The sequence below is a fragment of the Salvelinus sp. IW2-2015 genome, linkage group LG4q.1:29 (genome assembly GCF_002910315.2).
Source record: "Salvelinus sp. IW2-2015 linkage group LG4q.1:29, ASM291031v2, whole genome shotgun sequence".
Taxonomy (NCBI): Eukaryota; Metazoa; Chordata; class Actinopteri; order Salmoniformes; family Salmonidae; genus Salvelinus; species Salvelinus sp. IW2-2015.
The window spans coordinates 3,338,784-3,362,110 of NC_036842.1; the positions used below are offsets into that span (position 1 = coordinate 3,338,784).

The window sequence follows — 23,327 nt, forward strand, 5'->3', positions numbered from 1 at the left end:
CTTGAAATGCTAAGATAAATCTGCCACAATACTCAATGAACTTATCAGGGGAGGGGTCTATCAAAGAAACCCTTTAGTATGCCATCAATTTGAGGATACCATTGATCATTTGGTGTGTTTAAATCCAAACCCTCACTTGGTGTTAGTCAATTTAAATGAAGTGAAATAACATTGTGAGCAACATTATTCATCGCATCATTTAAGGGTTAATAGTGACCTTAGATTTGAGCATTTACAAATATCCTCAACATAAAATGTCTTATTGGTGTTACTACTCCTACTGGACAACGTTATCCTAATGGCACAAATTATTTAAAATCATTAAGCTGACAGTTGATTTAGAACGTGCTCAAACACATTTAAATAAAAATCTAGAGATAAATTATTTTTCAAACACCCACCGCAATTCAAGAATGACACAGGTAGAAAAAAACTGTACAGTCTTTATTTGATTGATTTGCTGATGTTGGTATAGCCGGCTCCAACACAGGTCATCAGTACTTTGTCTCCCCCTTTTCTCTCGTCCTCCGATGGTTTCTGAGTCTCGATCTTGAACATCATCCGGAAGAAGTCTCTCATGTGTCGGAGGAACTCGATCCTGAGAGGAGAGCGAGAGTTCAGATGGGGTGGCTTGGCTACTCAAATACAGCAGTACAACACAAGACAGGCTAACCTCATGGAGATGATTTGTTATTTTACAACAGAGTCAAATACAAAACACCAGAGCATCCTAGAAAAAGGCTATAAAAGGCCTGAGGGGACATCAAACACTGGAATACTGAGAAGCACTGACCCCTGACGAGGGTGGCAGAATTCCAGGACCTTTCAATAAATTCCATTGTTTTCCCAAAATCCCTGTTGGAGGATTCCCGAAATTAGGAGGGAATAAGCAGGAAATCTGGAATTCTCCAACCAGGATTTCTGGAACAAAATATTCCCGAAATTTTGCAACCCTACCCCTGACCCGGTGTGTGATGTCAGAGTAGATGACCGGGGACAAGCACTGACCGTGGACAGTGTGTGCTTTGGAATGCCTTCAAAACACCAAACAGCAGCTCAAAGGTCTTTATGATCACCCATACACAACAACATATACACACAAATCAGGAAACGGATGGACCGTCCAAACATATTGTAGAACATCAATACTGAGAACTCAGAATCCAAAAATGGACGACCCACACTCAGAAAAAAAGCCCAGAGAGCGGTAAGACCTGCCTAGCTGCCTCAGAAGGTGCTCAGAGAACCATTGAGATGGCACTGCCAATCTTCAGTTATCATAGTACTGTACTTGACAGGGACACAGCACCGGTACCATGATAACTGAAAATGGACAGTTCATAGTCTGACTCAGAGAACTGGAACCCATTCATATTGACAATAGCATCTTCTGTTCCGGGGAATTTATTTTTTTATATTTTTTTTATTTTTTATAAAGATCCCCGATGCTCGTTCTGAATGTTAAAATGCATCGCTTGCGGTATGGGTTTTGGAAACATAAGGAAAGCATCTTTCATTTAACTAGACAAGTCAGTTAAGAACAAATCTTATTTACAAATGACGGCCTACCCCGGACGACGCTGGGCCAATTGTGCGCACCGCCCTGTGGGACTCCCAATCACTGCCAAATGTGACACAGCCTGGATTCGAAACAGGGACTGTAGTGACGCCTCTCGCACTGAGATGCAGTGCCTAAGACTGCTGCGGCACTCATATCAGAGAGAAATCATTTTACTACACACCTTTATAGGGTTAGGGCCGGGACGATACCAGTATTGCGGCAATGAAACAAAACAAAGCGTTTAACTTCTTTAGGAAAACAGCCCTAATGTTGGAAACAAACATCATTATGCTGTCAATATTTTCCAAGCTATAGCACACTATTTTACATACAGCAGGTTTTTAAAGGACCAAAGAATTTGGTCTGCTTTACATTTTCATTTTTGCCACGGAATTTTTTTTGTTGATTAGCTATCGAGCTTGCTCTGAACACCCGTGTGTAACTGGGGAGGAAGTGTATTTCGGCAAATGAAGGTGCAAAACTGTGACCGAAAGTGTATTTTTTTTATTTGAATGATTATTTCTTGCTGATAAGGAAGGGTAGTGCGTACGGCACAGTACATCACTGGGGCCAAGCTTCCTGCCATCCAGGACCTCTATACCAGGCGGTGTCAAAGGAAAGCCCTAAAAATTGTCAAAGACTCCAGCCACCCTAGTCATAGACTGTTCTCTCTGCTACCGCACAGCAAGTGGTACCGGAGCGACAAATCTAGGTCCAAGAGGCTTCTAAACAGCTTCTACCCCCAAGCCATAAGACTCCTGAACATCTAATCAAATGGCTACCCAGACTATTTGCATTGCCCCCCCCCCTCCTATGCTGATGCTACTCTGTTATTATCTATGCATAGTCACTTTAATAACTACCTACATGTACATATTACCTCAACACCAGTGCCCCCGCACATTGACTGTACCAGCACCCCCTGTATATAGTCCCGCTATTGTTATTTACTGCTGCTCTTTAATCATTTGTTATTCTTATCTTACTTTTTTTTTTATTAGGTATCTTCTTAAAACTGCATTGTTGGTTAAGGGCTTGTAAGTAAGCATTTCACTAAGGTCCACACCTGTTGTATTCGGCGCATGTGACAAATAACATTTGATTTGATTTTGATAACGGGCATATCAGCATATGTTTCGAAAACCGGTTTGAAAGCGATGATCGACATTTCTAAACGGAAAAACATTGTCGGAATTGTAGTTCACATGGAGCCAACCGTGGGCGAATGTAACCGGTAAAAACCCTACGCGAGGAGAAGGGTTTTTGAGAGCTAAGAGGGGTGATGAACCCGTTGTCCCCGACAGCCACATTATCACTGCCATGCTATCGGGGGATAAAATGCCAAAGCACACTCCGACACACATGTACAAATGTTAGACAGAAGGACACCAGTTATTTACCTTTATGGCTTAGTCTTAACTTTCTCTATTACAGATGCAGTCAAATATAGTCACCCTTGCACGATTCACCTTTTCTCCTAAAATATATTGAAATGTAAAACTGTGTTCACACGTGTATTTGTTTTATACATCTTTTTTTAGATCCAAACAAACATTTTTACTTTAAAGTAAAAATGGCCTGGACTAAATCATTCAACACTTTAATTAATTTGGTTGGAGGCAAATGCTTGTTTCCTGTGTAATTTCTCACCTGTGGTAAGTTGCAGGTGCCTACAGGGTAAAAAATAGCCACTCAACCAGTTTTGAAAAGAGAAATCAGAAAATGTTGCTCCGTTCTAAAGTGCAAGGGTGCCAATATTTTCGACCGCATCTGTAGGATAATAATGGATTGGATTTAATTGATCAAAAAAATTCTCATAAAATAATTAAATACAACATTTAAAACAGATGTACTAATAAAACATGATTTTGAAGTTCGTAGAAGAAGCAGAAGTATTCACCCTAAATGTTTTGCACAAATCGTCAAACAAAAGATTCAACAAAATGTGGCCATGGGTTTATCGTAAATGACAACTTGTTTGCTTTCCACTGTCAGGTTAGTCCCTTTTTGGTTTAACCACAGCCGGTTTAAATTCCTGCTATAGGAGAGAACTTTGGATCGCAGGTCCTGCCAAACAGCTTACTGTAAAAAATAAATAAAAAAAAGATAAATAACTTACGTGTATGGAGAGAGGTCGCCGAGCAGCGCTTTAGATACATCTTGTTGACCCAAGGCCATGTACACGAGAGCCAGGCTTTGATTGGCTGAGTCGATGCAGCCGCCCTGAAAAAGAGCGCGCAGAGTGGGGGGTGTCAGTGCGTCAGAAACAACAACATAACACACTGACGTCACAAGGGGAGAGGTCTCGAAAAGCTCAATCCCCCCCCGAAGATAAGACTGCATGTGGCGGCACGGCCTCACTTAGAAGATAACAAATAGCAGATTAGACTGATCATTCTGTTATTCAAAAATAAAAATGGACATAACCCAACTAGGAACACGAACAATCTTAAAATGATAGAGACAACAAATACACCAACTCTAATACTGAAGTGTACTCAGTACTCAGACTCCCCAGACAGACAGGGTTACAGTCCAATCATCTGTCAATCCCCTTGTAGCTTCTGGACATATGACATTTTAGTAAGGTTTGGGCGATAGCATTGTCTATCGACGATAATTGACAGCCATCGTCGATGGTGACGACATCGTGATGTGACAGATGGTTTGAACTTGACTGGCGCCGCACAGTAAAAGCCTTGCAGGGCACACAGCAGGGTTGCCCAACCCAACATCTTAGATGTACTGAAGAGCACAGAGGTTAGTCTGGTAGACGTAGAGGCTAGTCTGGCCGTGAATCCGGTGCTATGTGAGCATGCGGTGTCAGTGGCCTTCTTTATGCCCGACATCTGGTCATCAGCATGAATATGATTCAATCACTTAAAATCAGTTTTTCAAATAACTAAGGCAACATTGTCTCCAGCCATTATGTGTTCCATGATACTACTGAGATCCCAAACAATTCACTGTTTGTAATCTCCAGACAGTCAGTCTGACCCGATGATCTGTCTAGGAAAGGCATGTCCTGACTCCTGATAAAATGTAACAGAATAAGGACATAAGATAAATGTTTAAATCAAATAACGCATGGTCTGGACCTACCATTTAAAACAGTAATTTTTCACAATTCACACAGTAACATTGCATCCTGAGTAGGGCTGTGGTGGTCATGGCATTTTGTCAGCCGGTGATTGTCAAGCTGCCGGTCTCACGGTAATTGAATGTTAATTAACCTAAACACGTTGCGCTCTAGCGACTACTTGTGGCGGGCCAGGGGCCTGCAGGCTGACTTTGGTGGTCAGTTGAACAGCGTTTCCTCCGACACATTGGTGCGGCTGGCTTCCGGGTTAAGCGAGTGGGTGTTAAGGGGCGCGGTTTGGCGAGTCATGTTTCGGAGGACGCATGACTCAACCTTCGCCTCTCCCGAGCCCGTTGGAGAGTCGCAGCGGAGACAAGATTGTAATTGGGAAGAAAAAGGCTCAGTGCCATTATCCTCGCAAGGTGATTGAAAACAGGTGTCAATTTTAGTCCCTACCTTTGAGATTTTTTAAAATTACATGTTGAACAAAATATATTTCTCAGAGCAATTGTATTAGTATAAAATATACATTCTCCCTTTTTTTTTTAAAGCATACAATATAGTTCAGCATTTATATTATATATTTTTCTTAACTTTATCAACGGTGTCAATAATTTCAGACCCCAGTGTATTTGGCATCTCATCAACTGGTGGAAAAGAAATGGTCAAATTGAATTATCCCACATAGGTACAGAAATGATTTTGATTTAACTAGAAATGATTTTTGCCTAATATTTTGAAGAAGCCAAAGGGAGTGGTACAATCCCGTCTAAGATGCGTAGGCGTAGCCTGCCGCTTAACCACACAGAATACGAAGTTTAAAAGGCTGACATCATGCATAGAAAACCACCAAAGCGCAAGACATTCTGACATTAAGGTAACATATGGGTGAGTTACTGGACGAATACTATCAAATAATCTAAAACCGAAAAGTTCAAGTTTACCTACTTCATTTCATATTTAACAATTTGCCAAATCCATTGTATTGATTTGAACTCTAAAAGAGATGAATAACTATTCAAATATAAAAGACCACTACTTACAGCCACTCTCCTTGTCCCTCATCTCAACAGGCGCTCCAAAACATATCTCCCGTTTACTACGACCACTACGCTTGCTGCCCGCCTGCCTGCCAGCCAGTACTACTGATTAGCCACTGAACAAACACAGATGTGCATCGCATGTCCTCCAAAAGAAACTCAACCACCCTTATATGCTTCAAACAACCATTCCCAGGAGACACCAGTGGCTATCTCCTAGTCTTCCCCTTCCCTCCTCTTGGCCAATGAGGAGATTGAAGCAGTCGCTCTCCACGGGCCTAGCTTAGTAGTGAAGTGAGCAACAATATTCACCATTCAAAACGAATCATCAAATTCTCCTGGCTAACTGGATTCACATGCTCTTATGAAAGAGGGTGACCAGTGTGAGTCAGGAGGAGAAAAGTGAAGTCAGACTCAGCGGCTAAAGTGCCTTTTTCTTTGGGGGAGTTGTGCATTTTCAAAGACGTAAGGCGAGTTTTGCGTCACATCGTTATCATATTACCACTTATAGATAACATTCACAATGACATAGCGTGAACTTCAATTTATAATCCATTGCCTTAATTAACCAACATTAACACTTCTAGAATTCCGCTGGTTAAAGACGTGGAACATATTTCTTCATGAAACTATCAACTATAAAACCCTCTCTCTAAATAGAGAACTGCAGTGTAATGTTGTCTAGATTGGTACAGTCACTTTATAGAGACGGACATCATAACAGTCTTAAAATGTCTTAACACATCACAGGGCTTTATTGTGTCTCTGACTTGTGTGAGAAAACCAACCAAGCACTGGTAATCTCACAACCCGGGGCTCATTTCCACAAAGCGTCTTGAAGGAGTGCTGATCTAGGATCAGTTTTGTATTTTAAAATCATAATGATTTAGAGGGGGGAACCTGATCCAAGATGAGCACTCCTACTCTGAGACGCTTCGCAAATACGGGCCCAGATGTCCACAGCACATTAGGGTCTGTCAGACACATAAGTCTCTGTAACACAGTTGAGGGCTTGACTCAATCACAACATGTAAACAAACAGTGTTTACCCACATTCCCTGTAACGATGAGCTGAGTCTGAGCTCTGAGAGACGGCTGTCTCACTCGCTCTGTGCACCACCGAGGGTAAATACCGCACACTGAGAATAGCAAGCATTTAGCCTTAAAACAGATGGTGATTTGAATGTGTGAATTAACAAGTCCAGACACTTAATGTCTGGTATGTACTCAACAGCTGTAATGACAGTTAGACATGATAGTCCAGGCGTCCATGGGACTTTATGGTTAAATAGTACATTTAAAGTCAGAGAGCTTCAAGGGCTACAAGTCGATTTAAAACACAGTTGACAGGAGTCCTGTGTGGATCAGTTGGCAGAGCATGGCGCTTGCACCGCCAAGGTTGCTGGTTCGATTCCCGGGTGGGACCAGTACAAAAAAAAGTGTGTACACACTACTCTAGCTCAGGATAAGAGCGTCGGCTAAATTCCTAAAACACATCGTTAAAAAAATATAATGTTTAAGTGCACCACGCCCTGTGGCTTGGGTTTTGATTGATGGTGTGTGTCACCCACCCTGTAGATCTCCTCCAGCAGTAGCTTGGCACAGTTTCTTCCCAGGTCCTCAGGCAGCACAGGGTCTCCCTGCCCCTGGGGGGTGGACACCTGCTCTGCACTCAGGAACGTCCCGTTCAGGGTCTCGGCCACCAAGGTCAGGCCAAAGCCTGGAGACCTGAGGGAGAGAAATCAGCAATGATAGAACGGTTTTCTGGGGAAACAACCTGATCAATAAGCGTTTGCGTCACTAAGTGAAATACTGGCTACTATTTGCTACTCGAAACAGTACCCTTGAACCTTGAAGTAGACTAGAACAACTTTTGTTAGTGTGGTCATTAGCGCTGAGCGATTAACCAACATTTGTGATTTTTTTTAAACGAATTGACCGACGTCTGCTCCATTATTGAAATTCCATTTCGTTCCATCTTTTTCTGAGTGCAATGTGCAGTTTCTCTAGATAAATCAGATCCTACAACTTTCTACATAGTTTAGCGCAGAAAATGTGGTAATTAACTACAATGACCATAATCCATTGCGCACCTACTGGTCTGAGAGAAGGGCCTTGAAAAATGCACCATCTAGGGAGAGAGAGCAGTTGTTCGATAGTTGGTATTCAGCAGTCATAAACGTATGCCTTATTTACGTTAAGAACCACTAAAATAGTGGTTGTCAGACAGCATAGTCAGCAGCTCTCTAGAGATGAGGACTTTATTATTTAGTTCCAAGACATCAAATAGGCCTAAAACAATTGTAATATACACAACAAATACATTTTAGTAAAGTAATGTGAATAAATGATGGTTAATAAGTGATAAGCAGTACTGGGCAGTCACTACCATCATGGGACTGTAATCGTTTTATTCTGTATTGTTACAGCATTCAACCCACAATGCATTTAATGTAAAAAAAATGATCATTTATAACCTAAATCAAGAAACAATTATAAATCGCTCAGCACTAGTGATCAACATGACTGATGACAAATGTTTCAATATGATAAACAGATTGTGCTTCATCAGAAATGTATGCTTGTGAAAACTAAGATCATCAAAAGGGAACATTGTGAATCGATTTTGATTAGGGATGCACATTTCGGTCAATTGTAGGTGCTGTTTTTGTGAAGTGAAACATCTAGGGAAACCAACGGCTCAGCCGCAAAGTGGTAGGCCACACAAGATTACAGAAAGGGACTGCTGAAGTGCTGAAGTGCGTAGCGCCCCAAAATTGTCTGTTGCAACACGAGCGAGTTCCAAACTGCCTCGAAGCAACGTCAGCACGAGAACTGTTCGTCGGGAGCTTCATGAAATGGGTTTCCATGACCGAGCAGCCGCACACAAGCCTAAGATCACCAAGCGCAATGCCAAGCGCCGGCTAGTGTGGTGTAAAGCTCGCCGCCATTGGACTCTGGAGCAGCGGAAACACATTCTCTGGAGTGATGAATCACGCTTCACCATCTGACGGACGAATCTGGGTTTGATGTATGCCAGGAGAACGCTGCCTTGCCCCAATGCATACTGCCAACTGTAAAGTTTGGTGGAGGAGGAATAATGGTCTGGGGCTGATTTTCCATGGTTCGGGCTAGGCCCCTGAGTTCCAGTAAAGGGAAATCTTAGCGCTACAGCATACAATGACATTGCCCTCACCTCAATCCCCTCGAACACCTCTGGGATAAATTGGAATGCCGACTGCGAGCCAGGAATAGTCGCCCAACATCAGTGCCCAACCTCACTAATGCTGAATGAATGCAAGTCCCTGCAGCAATCTGTCAACATGTAGTGGAAAGCCTTCCCAGAAGAGTATAGGCTGTTAAAGCAGCAAAGGGGGGGGACCAACTCAATATTAATGCCCGTGATTTTGGAATGAGCAAGTGTCCACATACTTTTGGTCATGTAGTGTATATTATTTAACAACTACTAATGATGCAGGCAATGTAAAACATTTGCCAAAATGCAATTCACTGGAAAACACAGTTCTAAACAGCACACCTGATGTGACACATGTGACAGAGATGAAAAGCTCTTCTAGAAACTTAGAGGGTGAATCTAAAGATGCAACAAATAGGATGGGTTGATAATACGACTAGGATTGTGCCTTTGGCTTCTGGACAAACGAAATAAAGTTGAGAGGAAAACCAATAGAACAGGAGAGAAATCCTGTTTTCAATGGCATATGAGGAAGTCTTTATAAAATACTTGCCTCCATGTTTCTATGGTGGGATTTTGGCTAGGCTACTTTGAAGCGGGTAAGACATCGCCTCATAATTTGAAGTAAAACCTCCAGGTTTCAAACAGTGAAGTATATGTTTTCAAAATGCATACTGCCTCTAATTGCACGGTGGCGGATAACATGCCGATAGCCTGCCAAAGTATTGCCTATGCACTCGAAAGGAGGACGGGCTTCAATTAGAAGTTGAGAAATAAAAAAAATCTATCAATAGAAAGCTGGGATCCTCCTTTTCATCAAGGCCATCAAAACTACTTTTAACATGCAATTGCATTTTGAATTGTTGCGCAATGACTGGGCTTATAAGAACACGTTTCACTCCAGCAGCAATCGGCTGCGGCTCTCGCCGTCCGACAGGTGATATTATTCCACTCAAACCTATGCGCCGTATGGTGTGCATGTGATAAATAAGATACAAGACGAACTAACAAAAATAAACACGGTCCAATTTCATTCCACTAAACTATGCAAATTAACCTATAGACCAATAAGCATGACCAGTCGAATGTATTTTCGGCAGCTAACCGATTAACATCCCTAGTTGAGTAGTTTGCCTCCTCCTTTCTCGAAAAGGAAATCTTCCAGCGTTTAACTATAGCCCCATCTAGTGGCCAGTTACAGCACCAGAAAAAGACCACGGTTGACTGAAACGGAGAGGGTTTACCTCGTTTCCCTACGCTGCGGACTAATGAATATGACACAGGCAGGGCGATGACTTACTTTCCAGACTTGTCCCCCTTCATGTGGTCTGTGTAGATGTAGATATCAGGAATGAATTTATTCAGTATGCTTCTGGCAGAGTCCACTATTCTGTTGGCCATCTGTGGAGACACTCTAACAGAGTATCTGTGCGACCAATGTCAAGGGGTGTAACAATTTCCGTTGTCGCCATAGAACGGATCAATAAAGTTGTGTTACATGAGCCAGGTAAAGCAAGGTGACAATGACAGAAAAATACAAGAATGTAAACAAAGACCTAACTGCCATACATGTTGCTGGTGTCAAGACTCTCGACAACACCGTAAGAGAAAAGGACAAAACATTCAAAACATTTAATTAAGAGACTGAAAAAGATACGCTATTCCTCTGATCCGCTTGATCTTGCCAGGCTCTGACAGTTGGACGGGGCGGAGAGTCTTGCGAACGGGACACGTAAACAGCACCTCGCCTCCCCCACCTGGAGCCATCCCCCTTTTCACTACCTGGACACAGGAAACACAATCATCTTTATTTATTTAACCAGGTAAAATCATTCAGAATCAATTCTTCCAACAGCTTGGCAAGTTGTAAAAAAAAGACCCCCCCCCCAAAATGCTCTAAAAACATACCAATAACACATTCCACCACATACCAACGTAGAGTCCCAGACAAAGACAGTATAACTGCTATATATATATATATATATATATATATATATATATATATACACACTAATGCTAGGAAAGTGCTCTAAAAGCCTCACCTTCAGTTCCAGCCCCTCTCCATCAATCCCAAACTTCTTCATCACAGGAATGGACGTATACTTGAGTTGGTCAACCTGGAAGGAAGGGCGAGAGAAGGGGTTTGGTTTTCCACTTACACAACGTTTACGAGCATGTTTCCATTCAGCATGTGTGACCGAGTGGAAATCACAACCCCCTGCATCGTAACAATTTAACAACCCCCTGCATCGTAACAATTTAACAACCCCCTGCATCGTAACAATTTAACAACCCCCTGCATCGTAACCAATTTAACAACCCCCTGCATCGTAACAATTTAACAACCCCCTGCATCGTAACAATTTAACAACCCCCTGCATCGTAACAATTTAACAACCCCCTGCATCATAACAATTTAAAGGACAATTCAGCCACTTTTTCCAACTCTGTTTTACAAACCAAAACAATGCTCTCATTGAATTGACTTGTGGCACAGTCGATGCCACGCAGGGCAAGAAGGTTGAGGGACGGCCGACCACAAGCTCACTCTCCCTAACTGTTCCATTATTTTACGACCAAAGCCGGCTGCAGACAATGATCAGCTAGGGGAAATCCTATTTTTTATATTTTGATGCTAATTGGCAGCATCTTGTGGTGCTTTCATGACAACCGGGAACTCTGATCTTCAGGTCAAAAAGTCTGACTTTTAGAAAGAGGCCTGAGTTGGAATTCCGAGTTGGATGACGGTTCAAAGCGATTCTTCCGCAGTCGGAGCTCGYCCCCCCCCCCCCCCCCCAGTTGTCTTGAATACACTGAAGTCGGAGAGTTCAGAGTTCTTTTGAACGCTGCATCAAACGGACATGGAAGGTAGACTTCATCAGCGCGTCGCACACCACTTTGCAATGAACCGGAGGCAGTACGCATTTTGAAAACATATACTTAAATTGGGTTGAAACATGAACGTTTCAATACATATTATGAAGCATGGCTTACTTGCAACAAAGTAGCCCATTAGATCTCCTCTCTTTCTAAATTTCAAACTGATATTTTAATCTCTGTCACATGAAACCGCTCACATGTGTAGTGCCTTTTTTGACAACAGTTTCCCCGCTAATTGCATTATGGAACATTCCGCATAGCCAACTGCCTTGTGCTCATTGCTGCATGTGAAGAAGTCCATCAATAGTCCATCAACAATCAATAGTCCACCATAGTCCATCAACATTTTAAGCTAAACGTTCTGATCTGTTGTATCAGACATCGCTTTTGAATTTATGTAACCTGTGCCTACTGGTTGTATGAATTTGGGATCTATCGTCCCACAACTGTCCCAGAGTCTGTTGAGAATAGGCTATTACTTTATCGACAAGCTGACCAATATCATAGGTAGCTTAAAGTTTTCTACTACAGTAGATTGACATAGGCTAGCGATTTCGCTGTTCGTTACTCGTCTTGTTGGCTGAGGAAAAGTAAACGTGGACAGTTGTTCTAACATGTTCAAAGTGCACGTCAGAATTTCGTTAAGGACTACACAGAAGAAAGTTCTTTGTTTCTGGTCCTTTTGAGCCTGTAAATCGAACCCACAAATGCGGATGCTCCTGATACTCAACTAGTCTAAAGAAAGACAGTTTCATTGCTTCTTTAACTAGCACAACAGTTTTCTGCTGTGCTAACATAATTGCAAAAGGGTTTTCTAATAGCCCTTTAAAATGATAAACTTGGATTAGCTAACAACGTGCCATTGGAACACAGGAGTGATGGTTGCTGATAAATGTAGATATTCCATAAAAAAATGTAAAAGCTGTTTCCAGCTACAATAGTTATTTAAGTACACTGTATTCCTGATCCATTTGATATTGTTATAATGGACAAAAAAGTGTTTTTCTTTCAAAACAAGGGCATTTCTAAGTGACCCCAAACTTTTGAACGGTAGTATAAAATGGAAACGGCAGACAGGAGACCTTTTCTAAAGATCGACAACATTTGTATTCGTTCGACAGGGGTGGATCTTTCTTTTGGCTAACATTATTGCGACAAAGTGTTTCGAATAAATGACGATCGCAGAATAAGTTTGAAGGTACGCAGGGCACGCGATGTCATGGCGTAACTATTAGCTCCACTTTTAATTCTAAATGCCTACTGCTTGCAAAATCATTTTTTCCCCATTCCCAACTATAAAAACAAGGCTTCTTTACAGGACAAGGATTGTCCTGACCCGACTTTAACGCCCAAAACGCTTCGCCTTTCTTTTCTGGTTGGCCGGCAAGTTTCACCATCCAATCATTTCAGATTTAAAGGAGTGCAAGTTTCACCATGGCACCAACACACATTACCTTCCCCCGTGCCCAATAAATAAAAAAACAAAGCAAAAATAAATAAATACGTTTGACAATCTTCTGCTATTTTGGACCACTCCCCCACCCCACAAATCTTTTAACTGCCCCTTAGCCAGCCGCTACACATGTATATATAAGAAAGGGAACATGGGTCTAACCGAGGGGTCTGTCGGGTCGTTGGTGACCCCCTTCAGCACAGCCTTCAGAGGGTTCTTCATGAAGGGAGCCAGCATGAGTAGAGCTTCCAGGTAGTAGCCCACAGACCGCTGGGTGTTGCACTCATGTTCCACCACACCACCATAGAGCAGGCCCGGCTGGTAGAACAGCACCGTACCTACAGGGCAGAGAGAGGAGAGGGTTGTTTTCAGTGCGGAAAGAATGTTTTCAAACTGGGTGGTAGTGCATACAGTTGTCCAATGGAAGCACAGATTGTTGTTTTCCGTTGCAGTATGCCCTGCTGCGATGTGCCCTTATGAACATGGCCCAGGACAGGGACATCAGTCTGGCCTGCCTGGTCTCTGGGTCTAGGAGTTGAAAAATGGACGCAGAAACGCCTAGGAACAACATCGAAAGCAGACACTCGGTGCATGTAAACAGATGCAACTACACCCACGCGAGCATGTGCATATCACGCCTTGCAAATGCTGCGTTGCAACATCTATGACACTGTTTGGGGTGCCGCGGCGCCACGGTCTCCAAAACATATGGAAACATTTCCCAACAGTAAAAGAACATTCAAGAGCTGAACTGCAACGTTCATGTTACAACAAGAAGAAAAAGGAAATCAGGCTCAGGATTACAAAATATGACCTGTTTTGGTAATACCATTGGCTCAGGATTACAAAATATGACCTGTTTTGGTAATACCATGTTCATTCTCCTTGAAGGGCTGATGAGTTCCTTCCTGTTATCCCACTGTCAATAACTTGCCCCTTCAAACACGTGCGTGTGTGTGACGATGAGTGGAGTGAAGTGTGTGTGTGTGTGTGTAAAACTGAGGTCCCGCCAAGGACAGTTTGGTGTATATGCATGCATCATGCATTCAAAAGTTAGGTTGTTGCAGAGTACAAACAAACCCAAATGACATTGGAATTCAGTAGTGAGCATGACATACGCTGTGGTCTGTGTATCCATCCTCCCATGGTTTACCTGTTTGGTTGATTTCTATTCTGGTCCCATTGGTTACCTTGTCCAGAAGCCTGATGAAGCTGGCTTCAAAATCTAGAACATTCACAAAAAATGTGTCAATAAAAGTGTAGCTCAAACCCCAATAACAACCTTATCTATTTATTAGGCATAGGCAGCATTTACTTGACTGTCTACAAACAGCTATGGGATATTTTGCGGAATTAAGAGTGTGTGTTTATAGAAGCATGATCTTCTATAGAGCTAAACCAAAGGAGTGTTAGTCTTTGGTTGAACACAAATGCTAGCTGGGTAGTGACTGCTGCCTAGCTAATGTTAGCTAACAAAATCCTCAAAAAGGATCATTGTTATGTAGCTATGGTCCTACTGTATCCTGCATTAGATGTTGTCCAATAACTTAGCTGGTTGATTAATTTATATGGCATTTGTGCCAAAAAGCAACAATTCAGTCTATTTGGGCGTGCTGGAATGGATGAACGTTAACTGCGTAGTAACAGCTAGCTAGGTAATGCTAGCCATATGTAATAATGCGACTGGTGTTTTGCAGTCCACTTACCTCTAAGTCCTGGGTTATCATCTTTAGATCGTATGTTTCTGATTTTGACTCTTTTGCCACTTAGAGTTGATAACACTAGTCGTTGTCTGAAAAAATTACAACCATCGTAAGTGAGTCCCTGGCTTGCCATGCTGTTGATATTTCCACACGTGTTTTCAATATGGGGAGTCGAGAGGGTAAAGGGTTAACTACGGGACGCCACGAGGGACACAAAGGGCATTTTAAACGGAGTATTCGTATTAACCCCCAGATGGCGCCCTAGCACTGCTTTAAACCCGTTATCTCGCGCTTTATCAAACACCACAGGACACAAAGTTCAGTCAGAGAGGGTTAATGGCTCACACTGTGACAGAAATACATCACACCGTGATGAGAAACATTTTGACCGTGGTTAAATATCAGAAATTATTCATTAATTTATTTATTCTCTGTCCAAATGGTCTTTGGTCCAAATAAAAGCCTATGTAAAAAACACATACCCTTATGGTGCATTTCCATACAGGATATACCATTGTTCTCGAGAACCCAAGACATTAAACAAGGGATTCTGCCTTATCCCAGGGGTTCTCAGCTTTAAGCACTGTTTTAACATTTAGAAACTTCAATAATCATCGGTGGCGATACGGTTTTTGAAACATATGGAACTTATCTTTCATATCAACAAAAAATCTGTAAAAATAAAACATATACACTTACTGTAGCAGGTTTGCACAGATCCATACGGTTGTGTGCCTCCAGCCGACAAACTACACTTCAAGCACGTTAGATAGGTAATTAGCACAGGTAGTCGCCTGTCTTCCGTAAACAAGCGCTGTAACATAGAGATATCACCGTGTGGGAACACTAACCCTATAAAGGTGTGTTGTAATTTAACTTTTACATTTTTTTTATTATTATTTATCGCTGATATGAAAGATGTTTCCAAAACCGTACCGCAAGCGATGCGTGTTAATGTTCAGAACAAAACTCCACCGGCCAGAAGATACCATCAGGAATAGATGCTAAAGGTAGTTAGTTTCTATGAATGGGCTAGATTTACCCCAGTGTTTAACCCAAAAGGCTCAGTCTTTTCTCTTTCCATCTATGCGGGTCGAGCTCCCTGGTGTCAGAGAAAGGCCCCAGAAAATGTAAAAGACTCCATCCACCCAAGCCATAGACTGTTCTCTCTGCTACCGCCGCACGGCAAGCGGTAACAGTGCACTAAGTCTGGAACCAACAGGACCCTGAACATCTTCTACTCCCCCCCCCCCCCACTGAACTCTACCCACACACTCCCACATACTTACACTGACACCCCAACACACACATACACCCACACACACATAAGTGCACACACGCATACTGACGCTACACACACATTCACACACACACACACACACTTTCACACTCACCACATACGCTCCTGCTACTGTCTATTATCTGTCATGTTGTCTAGTCACTGTTGTCTACCCCTACCTATATGTACATAGCTACCTCAATTACCTCGTACCCCTGCACATCGACTCTGTACTGCTACTCCCTGTATATAGCCATGTTATCTTTACTCGTTATTGTTAATCGCTATTCCGCATTTCTATTAGAATTGTTTTCTTTATCTTCAACTGCACTGCTGCAGAACATTTTTGTCTGATGACTATTTGTCTCTGCTAATGCAGGAGTAATAAAGGCCTAGTGCAGTAATTTGGTAGATTTTTGTCTTAATTTTTTAAATTAAAATCTCTTTATCTATAATATATAAATATATATTTGATTTGATTTATCAGTGGGTGCTGCAGCACCCTCAGCACCCTTACTTTCTGCGGCTATGAATCCAGGGTTTATATCACGGTCGTTAGTTTATATTTATTATTGTTAATCGCCATTCATATGATACATCATTGACTTGATGGATGTGATGTGCGGATTTAAGCGTCCTCACGTGCCCTCCGTGCAGCGCAGCCAGCCATGCAGCCAGCCGAAGCTGTTTTCTCATTATGAACTACCTCCTCCTCTATCCGCGTCAAGGTTTTCAGGAAAAATCATTTGAAGGGACAAGCTAAGACTACTACAGGAGACGCCCACAGTATGCGATTGCACGATTGCGCACAGTGGATAGATTTAGACGTCCAAGGCCGCTCGAACTGAAGTTTCCTTGTGTAAATGCACAAATAACAGTTTCATGGGAAGGACAATACTTTTCTTTATATGGTGGTTACAACATTAACAACAACATTGGAAAATGCTTCTACAAAGGATATTCCGGGCGGTTATCATGGGACCTCCGGGCTCGGGGAAAGGCACTGTTTCGGGGCGCATAGTAAAAAGTTTCGGATTAACGCACCTTTCAAGTGGGGACCTTTTGAGGGCCAACATTAAAGCCAAAACAGGTAAGATTAGATCAGGGTACAGTTCTAAACCAACCCACCTACGCAGATAACGGAAATGGCTGCTATGGCTGATTTTGAAGTAATGCATAATGCATTAGTCAGTTTCCTCGACGTAGTCCGAATGTTCCAACTTGCTTGTGTCTCTCTCATGCATGACCGCAGCAGTTGTCACATTAGAAAGGATAGATGTTGCTATCATGTTCTTACGTTTGTGTGATTGTGTGATACTTTCAATAACTCAAATCATAAATCAAAATGAATATGAATGTGTGGTTTAAAGCCGCAATCAACAGTAGAAACAATAACAACGCGTTTTATCGCCCGTTTCAGTAAAAAGATGAGGGATTGGGGCTGGAGAAATTTAACCAAGAGCTATCGATGCAGGGCCGGCATTCGCCTTTTGGGGGCCCTAAGGCGAATATATATATTTTTAGTTTTAAAGTAAATTTCCTGCAATTCTACACCTTTTGTCATGGGGGTTGAGAAAATGTTGGAGTTTTCTGAATTTTAGCATGGGGTGGAGATACATTTGAGCAGTTTAAAGCTATTTTTCTGAAATTCTACACATTTTTCCATGATTTATGCCATGTTAATATGATATCTGAGTGGTGACAATCAATGGGGGCCCCCTGGAGGTCAGGCCCTGGGCACGTGCCCTTTTTGTCACTGGCAATACCCCATAATATACAGATACAGTATATACCCCATAATATATACCATATAATGTAAAAATAATGCCAAAATGTCAAAGTGAATTATGTCTTTTGAAATTTTTATAAATGGAAACCTGAAATGTCTTGAGTCAATAAGTATCCAACTCCTTTGTTAAGGCAAGCCTAAATAAGTTCACAATAGCCCCTCATTTTTTTTAAATTCATAAAAAATGAAAAGCTGAAATGTCTTGAGTCAATATGTATTAAACCCTTTGTTATGGCAAGCCTAAATAAGTTCAGGAGTACAAATTTGCTTAACAAGTCACATAATAAGTTGCTCTGTGTGCAATAATAGTTTTTACAGGATTTTTTAACTGCCTCATCTCTCTACCCCACACATACAATTATCTGTAAGGTCCCTCAGTCGAGCAGTGAACACAGATTCAACCACAAACACCAGGGAGGTTTTCAAATGCCTCGCAAAGAAGGGCACCTATTGGTAGATGCGTAGGAGAAAGAAAAGCTGACATGGGTATAGCTGTTATGGGTATGCTTGTCACTAGGGAGGTATTTATGATAAAAAGAAACGGAATGGAGCTAATCACAGGCAAAATCCTATAGGAAAAGCTGGTTCAGCCTGCTTTCCAACAGACACTGGAAGACAAATGAACCTTTCAGCAGGACAATAACCTAAAACACAAGGCCAAATTATCAGGATAAAGGGTAAGACCAGGATGTAGACCGTGTCGAAGTAACACGGTTTATTACAGCAACAGGGGCAAAGGTACAAGACGGCAGGCAGGCTCAGGTCAGGCAGAGGTCGGTAATCCAGAGACTGGGAAAAGGTACAGGTCGGCAGGCAGGGTCAGGGGCAGGCAGAGGGGTCAGGCGTGCGGGCTCAGGGTCAAAACCAGGAGGACGAGAAAAGAGAGATTTGGGGAAAGCAGGGGCTGATACAAAAACCGCTGGTTGACTTGACAAACAAGACGACCTGGCAACAGACAAACAGAGAACACCGGTATAAATACACAGGGGATAATGGGGAAGATGCGTGACACCTGGAGAGGGGTGGAGACAATCACAAAGACATGTGAAACAGATGAGGGTGTGACACAAATATACACTGGAATTGCTTACCAAGACGTCATTGAATGTTCCTGAGTGGCCTAGTTACAGTTCTGACATAAATCAGCTTGAAAATCTACGGCAAAACCTGAAAATATTTGTCTAGAAATGATCAACAACCAATTTGACAGAGCTTGAATAATTTTGGAAAGAATAATGGGCAAATGTTGCACAATTCAGGTGTGGAAAGCTCTGAGAGACTTACCCAGAAAGACTCACTGTTGAATTGTTTACCATGTGCGGTTGTTTCCTGAGTGAGGTTTTGAGACTTAATGTTTGTTGTTTTTCAAGTGTACTGTGATCCTGCGGCGACTGTTTCTCAGTAAAATATTATGTTTATCCTTAACCACTGATTCCTTGTCTGGTCTCTTCTCTGAACCTGGGTCCAACCTCACAACTTCCAGACAAATTAAACAACTTCTTTGTGTGCTTTGAAGACAATACACTGCCACCGACGCGGCCCACTACCAAAGTTTGTGGGCTCTCCTTCTCCGTGGCCGACGTGAGTAAAACATTTAAACGTGTAAAACCTCGCAAGGCTGCCGGCCCAGACAGCATCCCTAGCCGTGTCCTCAGTGCGCAGAACAGCTGGCTGGTGTGTTTACGGACATATTCAATCAATCCCTATTCCAGTCTGCTGTCCCCCCATGCTTCAAGATGGCCACCATTGTTCCTGTTCCCAAGAAAGCCAAGGTAACTGAACTAAATGACTAGTGCCCCGTGGCACTCAATTCTGTCATCATGAAGTCCTTTGAGAGACGAGTCAAGGATCATATCACCTCCACCCTAACTGTCACGCTAGACCCACTTCAAGTTGCTTACGGCCCCAATAGGTCCACAGATGATGCAATCGCCATCACACTGCCCTATCCCATTTGGACAAGAGGAATACCTATGTAAGAATGCTGTTCATTGACTACAGCTCAGCATTCAACACCATAGTACCCTCCAAACTCATCATCCCATAGGGCGGCGCACAATTGTCCCAGCGTCGTATGTAAGAATTTGTTCATAGCTGATTTGCCTAGTTAAATAAAATACAAATGTAAGCTTGAGTCCCTGGGTCTTGACCCTGCCCTGTGTAACTGGGTCCTGGACTTCCTGACGGGCCACCCCCAGTTGGTGAAGATAGGAAACAACATCTCCACTCCACTGATCCTCAACACTGGGACCCCACAAGGGTGTGTTCTCAGCCCCCTCCTGTTCTCCCTGTTCACCCACGACTGCGTGGCCATGCACGCCTCCAACTCAATCATCATGTTTGCAGACGACACAACAGGGGTAGGATTGATTACCAACAATGATGAGACAGGGTGGAGGTGAGGGCCCTCGGAGTGTGGTGTCATGGAAAATAACCTCTCACTCAAGGTCAGCAAAACAAAAGAGATGAACGTGGACTTAAGAAAACAGCAAAGGGAGCACCCCCGATATCCACATCGACGGGACAGCAGTGAAGGTGGAAAGTTGTAAGTTCCTCGGTGTACATACCACCACTTTCTGAAGGCACTGTACATGGGTCTTTCTATAAATAATTGGGCCAATGTGTGACATTGGGATCAACATTTCAAAATGGTTTGAAACTAAAATAAAAAGGATTTTCATGCAGTTTCACACGTGAGAATAATGTGGACATTGTTTTATCTGACTAAATAGATTGTGTGTATGCATGTCGTTTATTAGAAACATTTTCTGTGGCCGACTCAGGCACATATAAAGCCATGAATAGGGGTAGCATTAATCTCACCGTTTGAATCTCACCATTGCTGTTTCTATGATGAGAAAGTGGCCAAAAACCAGGTAAATTTTTAATGGAACGATTAAAAGAAGCCAACATTAGATGTCATCATAATAACTGCACATGGTTTTACCGCGACAGAGTAGTGCAACACACTTCAATTGAAGCGTCGGGACACAAACGGAAGTGGACAAATCTCTTACAAAAACGGATCAAAAATGAAATCACAGATTATTTGATGGGAGCAGGAGAATTTATACATTGGCTACAATAATGGCAAGAACTTTTCAAGCACCAAATTGAGGAAATGACTGATTTTCAAGGTACGCCTATTCCAGTACTTGTATTTCTGAGCTCGAAGTTCAACTAGGTTACTTGAAGCCCCTTGTATTGTTTAAAATTGCAGGTGTAACATGGGATAACCAAAATGTATTTGTCATGTTATTTCATGACCAAATCATATTGTGAAGAAGCCCACTAGGCTATGTGATTTGTCATAATATCCAGAATAATTAATAGGAATAGCATTGGGTGTTGCACAATAGCCTTTCCTACACAATTGCGCATAGTAGACTGTGTCCAATCCGAGGCACAAAAACATGTGAAAACATGAACTCATTACCTTGATGCTTTCTCTGTTAAATATAACAAGACCCGGCTGTCAATCAAGCAGACAATAACAGATGCTCAACATCAATTCGCTAGGGATATTGGATCCAACGTGGATCCAGGCACAACTGTCTTCACCGGCGTACCAAAATATTCTGGACAATCCTCGCAAACATCTTTTTTTTCCAGCACTTGGGCTGTTGTTGCAGTGCATTAGCTATCACCAAAGCTGTTCATCACTTGACTGTCATTTGGCAAATTTCTTCCCGGATCAGATGTGTGAAAATATCCCGGCGTAGCTAATCAGCTGGACACCAAACGCGCATCCAACAAGTATTATTTAGGTTTTAAGTATCAAGGTAAGGTGACTCTTTCAGCTAGAAGCATTTCATTTTGCGATGCAAAAACTATTTTGGATTTGTGTGCCCATGAGAACTGTTTTCACCCCGTAACATAAGGAGACAAGAAATGTTACGTAGTTACACTGCATTTCTGAGATCTCTATACAAAAAAACTGTCTGACAGCTAGATCCAGGATTCTTACAGGGTTCAAGTTCAATGTATAATTTAACCGCCGGTGTAAGTGCTAAACTGCTTACTGACTGTACACTGTAACGTTACTGCATGATTGTAGTGGGTTTACTAACGTGTTAGTTCTATTAGCTATGTTAACTATGACGTTACTTTAGCTAATATGGTGACAACGATGTATAGGCTGTGTGTAGCGGTTATGACATGGTTTGGCTTGGAACATTTTTTTGGGGCCTGGTCCCATACAGCTGATGTGTTGTGCATTGAAGTCAACAAGCGAAGGGAAAAGTTGAGAGGAGGAGAGTGCGAGAAGGAATACAACTTGGCTGCTATGAAAGTGAACTGTGTTTATTCGTGATCAGCGGTGTATTTATTCTGCCGATTCTGTTAAAACGTTTCTTTAATGGAAGCAAACAGAACAAAACATGATAAACATACCTGAATTTGTCCAATAGAAACTCTTGTTTGCAACAGACTAATGATTACACCCTATATCAGCTAGATGCAGGCAAGAGTGTGCAAGGTGGTATTGAATGTGTCACTGTCTGTCGCCTCATATTTTAATTTGTGTCACCTACGCTGTAAACTTTCATTCATAGGCTAGGTTGTAGCAAGCTCATGGGTATAGGGAAAGTATAATTTAGTAGCCTAAACCTATCACTGTTACATTGAACTGGGTGAATGGAATATGAATGACAGTCATGCAATATGCTGTAATAGAAAGAAGGCCATGCTCATGGAATTTTTTGTTGTTGTCCTCCCTCATCTTAAACGGCACTGGCTATTATCACCACTATATCTTAATGTAATGACATGAAACAAAATGGCTGATTATAATTAATGACTTATCAACAGTTGTAACAAGTTGTCCGATGTAGGAAATCCTCACTGGTACCCTCTTTTATAGAAAGACCCTAATATAGATAAATGGTCGGGGGCACCCTAATGGCCAGGGGCCCTAAGCAACCGCTTATCAATCAATCAAATGTATTTATATAGCACTTTTTACATCAACAGATGTCACAAAGTGCTGTACAGAAACCCAGCCTAAAACCCCAAACAGCAAGCAATGCAGATGTAGAAGCACGGTGGCTAGGACTAAGCTATTGAAGCATTTCTAAGTTATATTCTTCAAGAATATTGGGTATATATCATACATGTATAAGTCCAAAAATGAATGTGGCATCTGCCACTTTACTAGGGATGCAATCAGGTTATTCTGTATGTAAGCACAAAATGCAACATACAGAGAGATAGAAAGAGAAAAAATAAAAAAAGTGTTATCCACAAGATGATGCAATGAAGCATGCAATGAAAGTCCTGAAAAAAGCTCTGAGTTCTCACACTCCTACTATTATGGTGTGGTGGTTGCTGATCAACTGACCCCTGGGGA

General features: G+C 42.2%; 2 protein-coding genes across 2 annotated transcripts in view; one reads left to right on the forward strand and one right to left on the reverse strand.

Annotated features, from left to right (window-relative positions):
• Positions 1-425: 425 nt before the first annotated feature.
• rcl1 (RNA terminal phosphate cyclase-like 1) lies at positions 426-15,102 on the reverse strand. Its single transcript, XM_023983390.2, has 9 exons — positions 14,916-15,102; positions 14,363-14,434; positions 13,372-13,547; positions 10,919-10,993; positions 10,534-10,658; positions 10,177-10,302; positions 7,252-7,408; positions 3,681-3,784; positions 426-598 (listed from the first exon to the last, which is right to left on the reverse strand). Exons 1-9 carry the CDS (start codon positions 15,043-15,045, stop codon positions 445-447), a joined length of 1,119 nt encoding a protein of 372 aa, XP_023839158.1. The 5' UTR covers positions 15,046-15,102; the 3' UTR covers positions 426-444.
• Positions 15,103-16,984: 1,882 nt separating this feature from the next.
• ak3 (adenylate kinase 3) overlaps positions 16,985-23,327 on the forward strand; it is a 38,017-nt gene continuing 31,674 nt past the window's right edge. The window contains exon 1 of the mRNA XM_023983396.2: positions 16,985-17,281. Coding sequence (XP_023839164.1) covers positions 17,134-17,281 — 148 coding nt within the window. The 5' untranslated portion in view covers positions 16,985-17,133. The remainder of the gene's footprint in view (positions 17,282-23,327) is intronic.

Bases quoted from the DNA above. Each gene is read 5' to 3' on its own strand.
- rcl1 (XM_023983390.2), bottom strand. From the start codon at position 15,045: ATGGCAAGCCAGGGACTCACTTACGATGGTTGTAATTTTTTCAGACAA. The intron at 13,548-14,362 runs GTAAACCATGGG...TCTGCCCTGTAG, and splicing joins AATAGAAATCAACCAAACAG to GTACGGTGCTGTTCTACCAG. The intron at 10,303-10,533 runs GTATCTTTTTCA...TTGGTCGCACAG, and splicing joins AAGCGGATCAGAGGAATAGC to ATACTCTGTTAGAGTGTCTC.